Source organism: Oncorhynchus tshawytscha, linkage group LG04 (assembly GCF_018296145.1).
Source record: "Oncorhynchus tshawytscha isolate Ot180627B linkage group LG04, Otsh_v2.0, whole genome shotgun sequence".
In the NCBI taxonomy this organism is placed as follows: Eukaryota; Metazoa; Chordata; class Actinopteri; order Salmoniformes; family Salmonidae; genus Oncorhynchus; species Oncorhynchus tshawytscha.
Window position 1 is genome coordinate 49,866,509 of NC_056432.1, and position 8,312 is coordinate 49,874,820.

General features: G+C 43.8%; 1 protein-coding gene across 3 annotated transcripts in view; it reads right to left on the reverse strand.

The window, feature by feature from the left end:
* Nucleotides 1–7,824, reverse strand: part of lrp4 (low density lipoprotein receptor-related protein 4) — a 226,213-nt gene extending 218,389 nt beyond the window's left edge. The window contains exon 1 of one of the 3 annotated variants that reach the window (XM_042320844.1): nucleotides 7,480–7,814. In XM_042320844.1, the coding sequence (XP_042176778.1) occupies nucleotides 7,480–7,534 (55 nt within the window). In that variant the 5' untranslated portion in view covers nucleotides 7,535–7,814. Of the gene's footprint in view, nucleotides 1–7,479 lie in introns of all 3 variants that reach the window. The other 2 variants (XM_024418426.2, XM_042320845.1) reach the window with 2 other exon arrangements.
* Between the last annotated feature and the right edge of the window lie 488 nt (nucleotides 7,825–8,312).

Below are 8,312 nucleotides of genomic sequence, written 5' to 3' on the forward strand. Positions count from 1 at the left end.
TCCGGGATGGGTAGCATCAAGAGTTAACAAAGAGCTGCAGTTAGTTTTAGAATGGATGGCAAGTAATAGCCTATGCTAGTCCAAAATACACTATATATACACATACAATACTTCCGGCGCCGACAGAGATGGCCGCCTCGCTTCGCGTTCCTAGGAAACTATGCAGTGTTTTGTTTTTTTTACGTGTTATTTCTTACATTAGTACCCCAGGTCATCTTAGGTTTCATTACATACAGTCGAGAAGAACTACTGAATATAAGATCAGCGTCAACTCACCATCAGTACGACCAAGAAAATTTTTCGCGACGCGGATCCTGTGTTCTGCCTTTCAACCGGGACAACGGAATGGATCCTATGCGACCCAAAAAAACGACTCAGAAAAAGAGGGAAACGAGGCGGTCTTCTGGTCAGACTCCGGAGACGGGCACATCGTGCACCACTCCCTAGCATTCTTCTCGCCAATGTCCAGTCTCTTTGACAACAAGGTTGATGAAATCCGAGCAAGGGTAGCATTCCAGAGGGACATCAGAGACTGTAACGTTCTTTGCTTCACGGAAACATGGCTCACTGGAGAGACGCTATCCGAGGCGGTGCAGCCAGCGGGTTTCTCCACGCATCGCGCCGACAGAAACAAACATCTTTCTGGTAAGAAGAGGGGCGGGGGCGTATGCCTTATGGCTAACGAGACATGGTGTGATGAAATAAACATACAGGAACTCAAATCCTTCTGTTCACCTGATTTAGAATTCCTCACAATCAAATGTAGACCGCATTATCTACCAAGAGAATTCTCTTCGATTATAATCACAGCCGTATATATCCCCCCCCCAAGCAGACACATCGATGGCTCTGAACAAACTTTATTTGACTCTTTGCAAACTGGAATCCATTTATCCGGAGGCTGCATTCATTGTAGCTGGGGATTTTAACAAGGCTAATCTGAAAACAAGACTCCCTAAATTTTATCAGCATATCGATTGCGCAACCAGGGGTGGAAAAACCTTGGATCATTGTTACTCTAACTTCCGCGACGCATATAAGGCCCTGCCCCGCCCTCCTTTCGGAAAAGCTGACCACGACTCCATTTTGTTGATCCCTGCCTACAGACAGAAACTAAAACAAGAGGCTCCCACGCTGAGGTCTGTCCAACGCTGGTCCGACCAAGCTGACTCCACACTCCAAGACTGCTTCCATCACGTGGACTGGGAGATGTTTCGTATTGCGTCAGATAACAATATTGATGAATACGCTGATTCGGTGTGCGAGTTCATTAGAACGTGCGTTGAAGATGTCATTCCCATAGCAACGATTAAAACATTCCCTAACCAGAAACCGTGGATTGATGGAAGCATTCGCGTGAAACTGAAAGCGCGAACCACTGCTTTTAATCAGTGCAAGGTGACTGGTAACATGACCGAACACAAACAGTGCAGCTATTCCCTCCGCAAGGCTATCAAACAAGCTAAACGTCAGTACAGAGACAAAGTAGAATCTCAATTCAATGGCTCAGACACAAGAGGCATGTGGCAGGGTCTACAGTCAATCACGGACTACAAGAAGAAATCCAGCCCAGTCACGGACCAGGATGTCTTGCTCCCAGGCAGACTAAATAACTTTTTTGCCCGCTTTCAGGACAATACAGTGCCACTGACACGGCCTGTAACGAAAACATGCGGACTCTCCTTCACTGTAGCCAAGGTGAGTAAGACATTTAAACGTGTTAACCCTCGCAAGGCTGCAGGCCCAGACGGCATCCCCAGCCGCGCCCTCAGAGCATGCGCAGACCAGCTGGCCGGTGTGTTTACGGACATATTCAATCAATCCCTATGCCAGTCTGCTGTTCCCACATGCTTCAAGAGGGCCACCATTGTTCCTGTTCCCAAGAAAGCTAAGGTAACTGAGCTAAATGACTACCGCCCCGTAGCACTCACTTCCATCATCATGAAGTGCTTTGAGAGACTAGTCAAGGACCATATCACCTCCACAATACCTGACACCCTAGAGCTTACCGCCCAAATAGGTCCACAGATGATGCAATCTCAACCACACTGCACACTGCCCTAACCCATCTGGATAAGAGGAATACCTATGTGAGAATGCTGTTCATCGACTACAGCTCGGCATTCAACACCATAGTACCCTCCAAGCTCGTCATCAAGCTCGAGACCCTGGGTCTCGACCCCGCCCTGTGCAACTGGGTACTGGACTTCCTGACGGGCCGCCCCCAGGTGGTGAGGGTAGGCAACAACATCTCCAGCCCGCTGATCCTCAACACTGGGGCCCCACAAGGGTGCGTTCTGAGCCCTCTCCTGTACTCCCTGTTCACCCACGACTGCGTTGCCACGCACGCCTCCAACTCAATCATCAAGTTTGCGGACGACACAACAGTGGTAGGCTTGATTACCAACAACGACGAGACGGCCTACAGGGAGGAGGTGAAGGCCCTCGGAGTGTGGTGTCAGGAAAATAACCTCACACTCAACGTCAACAAAACTAAGGAGATGATTGTGGACTTCAGGAAACAGCAGAGGGAACACCCCCCGATCCACATCGATGGAACAGTAGTGGAGAGGGTAGCAAGTTAAGTTCCCCGGCATACACATCACAGACAAACTGAATTGGTCCACTCACACAGACAGCATCGTGAGGAAGGCGCAGCAGCGCCTCTTCAACCTCAGGAGGCTGAAGAAATTCGGCTTGTCACCAAAAGCACTCACAAACTTCTACAGATGCACAATCGAGAGCATCCTGGCGGGCTGTATCACCGCCTGGTACGGCAACTGCTCCGCCCACAACCGTAAGGCTCTCCAGAGGGTAGTGAGGTCTGCACAACGCATCACCGGGGGCAAACTACCTGCCCTCCAGGACACCTACACCACCCGATGTTACAGGAAGGCCATAAAGATCATCAAGGACATCAACCACCCGAGCCACTGCCTGTTCACCCTGCTATCATCCAGAAGGCGAGGTCAGTACAGGTGCATCAAAGCTGGGACCGAGAGACTGAAAAACAGCTTCTATCTCAAGGCCATCAGACTGAGTGGCTGCTGCCAACACACTGACACTGACACTGACTCAACTCCAGACACTTTAATAATGGGAATTGATGGGAAATGTAAATATATCACTAGCCACTTTAAACAATGCTACCTTATATAATGTTACTTACCCTACATTATTCATCTCATATGCATACGTATATACTGTACTCTATATCATCGACTGCATCCTTATGTAATACATGTATCACTAGCCACTTTAACTATGCCACTTTGTTTACATACTCATCTCATATGTATATACTGTACTCGATACCATCTACTGTATCTTGCCTATGCTGCTCTGTACCATCACTCATTCATATATCCTTATGTACATATTCTTTATCCCCTTACACTGTGTATAAGACAGTAGTTTTGGAATTGTTAGATTACTTGTTGGTTATTACTGCATTGTCGGAACTAGAAGCACAAGCATTTCGCTACACTCGCATTAACATCTGCTAACCATGTGTATGTGACAAATAAAATTTGATTTGATTTGATTTACAAAGGTATGTGGACACCCCCTCAAAATAGTGGACTCGGCTATTTCAGCCTCACCCATTGCTGACAGGTTTATAAAATCGAGCACACCGCCATGCATTCTCCTTAGACAAACATTGTCAGTAGAATGACCTTACTGAAGAGCTCAGTGACTTTCAACATGGCAATGTCATAGGATGCCACCTTTCCAACAAGTCAGTTCATAACATTTCTGCCCTGCTAGAGCCGCACCGGTCAACTGTAAGTGATGTTAATGTGAAGAGGAAAAGTCTAGTAGCACCAATGGCTCAGCTGCGAAGTGGTATGCCACACAAACTCATAGAACGGACCGCTGAGTGCTGAAGCGCGTAGCATGTTAAAATCACCTGTCCTCGGTTGCAACACTCACTGCAGAGTTCCAAACTGCCTCTGGAAGCAACGTCAGCACAAGAACTGTTCATCGGGAGCTTAATGAATTGGGTTTCCTTTGCCGAGCAGCACACAAGCCTAAAATCACTGTGGGCAATGCCAAGCGTGGGCTGGAGTGGCGTAAAGCTCAACGCCATTGGACTCTGGAGCAGAGTTAACAAGTTCTCTGGATTGATGAATCACGCTTCACCATCTGCCCCAATGCATAGTGCCAACTGTAAAATTTAGTGGAGGAGGAATAATGGTCTGGGTCTGTTTTTCAACATCAGTGCCCGACCTCTAATGCTTGTGGCTGAATGAAAGCAAGTCCCCAGCAATGTTCCAACATCTCGTGGAAAGCCTTCCCAGAAGAGTGCAGGATGTTGTAGTAGCAAAAGGGGGACCAACGCTATATTAATTTCCATGATTTTGGAATGAGAAGCAGGTGTCCACATGGTGATGTAATGTATATCCAAAACTAAAATAATTGTATTTGGGATAAACATTAGTTAAACCCTAAACCTAGGGCTGACCCCCATCTGATTTGCACCTGTCTCAGTGGACTAATCCATTGTGGAGGCCGTGGGGATGCTATGGTTCAAGAAGAAGGGGAGTGCGGCCAAGATGCACAAGGCACTTCTCTCTACACAATGCTCTCTCTCCCACCATTTTGTTTACATTCATTGTTTCATAACTTCATTGTATGAATTGTTAGATTGTTACTGTCTATCAATTTCCCATTCCATATACTGTATCACCAGTAGTAGCCTACACTTACCATTAATTCCCATAATTTGTCATCTACAATGTTTGTTTGGTTATGGTAATTCCTGTTAATTAATGCATTCAATACATTATTAGTCATTTACCGTTGTCATTATTTGAGTGGACACATTGTTTGCAGAGCTCACAACCTATGCTACACTTGTGAGAAACAAGTTTTGCTTTATTTCATTCCATTTACGAGTTGTCAATTTATTCATTGCTTTTTGTTTGGAGCGCTCCTGTCAATGTTGAGTAAGGATGTGCACTTGATTCCGCATATAGAAGTAGGCCTAGGCTATCTGGCCTGCGTGCAAATGTAGGCCTATAAATGTGCCCATTTGGGGATGTCTGATAGTATTTCAAATTTTCTTAACTCACCACAACTAATGAGTTATGGACCTTCTAAAAATATTTTTTTTTAATTTACCTCAAAACAGCAAGTAAACCAAGTTTGTTCTTAGAATCCATTGAGAAGGACGATAGTTCCTCAATGTGTTTTAAAAATATGTTCAACTCTTTCCCTTTCGATAGCCACTCGTCATGAAAGGGAAAAATGTAATGCTCTGATCCGATGGAAACGTCATAAAATACCCGATTACTTCTTATCCCTTGCAAAATAACTTTCAGCTTTGTCTGTCTCGAGCTCACTGGCGTGGGACAACTCTGAGGGCCCAGAACATTTCATACAACGTGGCAAGTTTGCTAGCGTGGTCGGACCGGACACAGTTGATAGTTTATACAATGTTTCAAGTTTGTTGCAGACAGGCCATGCATAGCCAATGTGATTTATCGGATATGTATTCTTATCAAGATATGTTCAACCTGCAGGCTGCAATTTTTACATAGCTGGCAATGGCAATATTTTTGTATCATTTTCATGTAGATTTAGATAGAGTTTAGATTAACCACATGATAATGATTTTTGAGAAAGACTATTATAAATTAAAATGATCCATGAAAATGTGCAAAGAAAATAATAATTAAACCGCAAATCAGTAGAAATGGTAAGACAAACTGGCACTCCCCTGGTGCAGCCTATTTCCACATAGGGTGTGGCTATATGTTAAAATACAGCTTTGAACATTTCGACCAATCAATTGGTTGAAAGAAAAGACGACTCGCAGTCTACAAAGATTTTTTGTAGTCGGGGACAGCTCTACCCGAAACCTCAACTAAATATTGTAATGAATAATGTGGCAATTGAGCAAGTTGATACTAAACTGCTTGGTGTAACCTTGTATTTTAAACTGACATGGTCAAAACATATTGATGAAAAGGTAGCTAAGATGGGGGAGGTCTGGCAGTGATAAAGCACTGCTCTGCTTTCTTGACATCACAATCAACAACAAAAAGTCCTACGGGCCCTAGTTTTATCAGACCTGGACTACTGCCCAGTCATACTGCCACAAAGAAAGGCAAACAACAGTTGTCCCAGAACAGAGCAGCATGGCTGCCCCTTAAATGAACACGAAGAGCTAACATCAATGACATGCATGTAAATCTCTCCTGGCTCAAAGTAGAGGAGAGATTGACTGCATCACTGCTTGACTTTATGAGTGGTATTGACATGTTGAACACTTAACACACAGTTAAGACATCCATACATGACCCACAAGACATGGTCTCTTCACAGTCACCAAGTCCATAACAGACTCTGGGAAACACAGAACTACATAGAGCCATGACAACATGGAACTCTTCCACATCAAGTAACTCAAGCAAGCAGTAAAATCAGATTTTAACAAAAAAAAGATAAAACACCTGGTGGCACAACGTGGGCTGTGACACACACTCATTGTAATATTGGTGTATTGTAGTATTGTACATTTGTAATAAATGTCTTGCATTGTGATTTTTTTTTTTTTTTTTTTTTTTTTTAGAATGTAGGATGTTATGTTTCGCCGTGATGTAGGCCTACTTGTTTTAAGCCTGTTTGGACCCCAGGAAGAGTAGCTGCCGCCTTGGCAGCGGGTAATGGGGATCCTAATAAATATAAATACATGATGTTCTGTAGATGGTTAAATATGATACATTCTAAACATGTCCATCATTCAGACATCCACAGTCATATGATCGGTATGCGGCTGATTGAACGTGTAAAAGGTATACGCTTCTGCTGTTTTAAATAGCGGCTGTCTGGAATTGAAGGCAAATTGAAGACGTGCATACTCTCGTTAAATTAAACCTGTGCCGAGGTTGAGTAGGTCCGTGCCAAGGATTTAATCTTCGCTCAAGTATAGGCTAGCGGCAATGTGTAAACCGACAACAAAAACATTGACAGACTGTAAACAATGCGAGTGATGCAGAAAAAAAAGTCTGCAATAGCCTATAATAGGCTATTTTTTGGTCATTCAAAAACAAAACAAGCAAAAATCACTATTCCACCAATGGCCTAAAATGTACGTATTTGCCTTAGGCTTCGCATTGTCAGGCTAGAAGGCTAATGTGACGCCTGATTGACGGACCCATCAGTCTTTGTGCAATGAGATCCATTATTCCGATTGTATTTTGATAGGGCTGCATCATGTCACATAAAAAAAGTTATCCCCACAATTATTCTGTCTAAATTTATGCAAAACATTAACTTTAGTTGTTATGAAACTCATGCGTATTTCAAAGCAATGGACTAGAATTGAGGGCTGAAAGAAAACAAAAAACGACACGGTTGTTTGGATATCATAACATTCACTCTTCGAATCATCCTCCCGCAGACGGATATTAAACAGTGGCTCCAAGATACGGTGACGTTTTTTACGAGATGACATGTTAAAATGCAACTTACCTTGACTGCGAAGAAAGAAAGTTATCATGCTACACAGCACCACAGAGACCTGCATCTTTGATTCCCTTCTCTCGTTCGCTCTCGGTCAGTCTTTTTCTTTCTTATTTGCTGCAAATATTTCGGTATTATCGAAATATCAAAGAAGAGCCTTCAAATCAACAAAGACTGAACTCATAACTATATTCATAGCATGGCTGTATTTTGGTATTTAGTCCCCGCTGATACGACGAGCCAAAGTTAAAGTTTCGCTCTGCGCCCTGGAACATACGGTCTTCAACATGTTGTGCTGTGCTCTAGATCCGATACTGGAGTGATCAAAAGGAGCAGTGGACTGTACCAAACGCAACAAGGGGGGTTCGGCTAGAAAACGCACCGTTTCGACAAGAAACAGACAAGCTAGTTCATTTTACTTTGATATAAGATATGCTTTCACTTCAGCAACAGTATTTCGGTGTGTGTGTCCTCCTAAATATAACTGTGTTCCCTAAGCGAACACTATATTGTTGCAAATCAACCCAGTGATTTGTAGTTTGCGTTGCCCTTGGTTTCTCCTCGGTGTGTTATAAAGTTGCAATGTATTTTTAAAGGTTGGCGGTCAGCAAATCAAAGGGTGCTTTCAAGTAACCTAGAAAGGAACTGGACGCATGAGTAGCCTAACTGTGCGCCCCATTTGCAGCACATGTTTCTCTCGGTTGAAAATGCAGACGAAAACTTGAGGCTATGGGAAATCTGGTCAGTTTCCTCTTCGATGTTGCCAAAAGGATTGCAATCCCAAAATGGTCAGGAACCGGTAGGCTCTAGGAAGTTTGGAAGTCATATACAGCGTGTTGCAA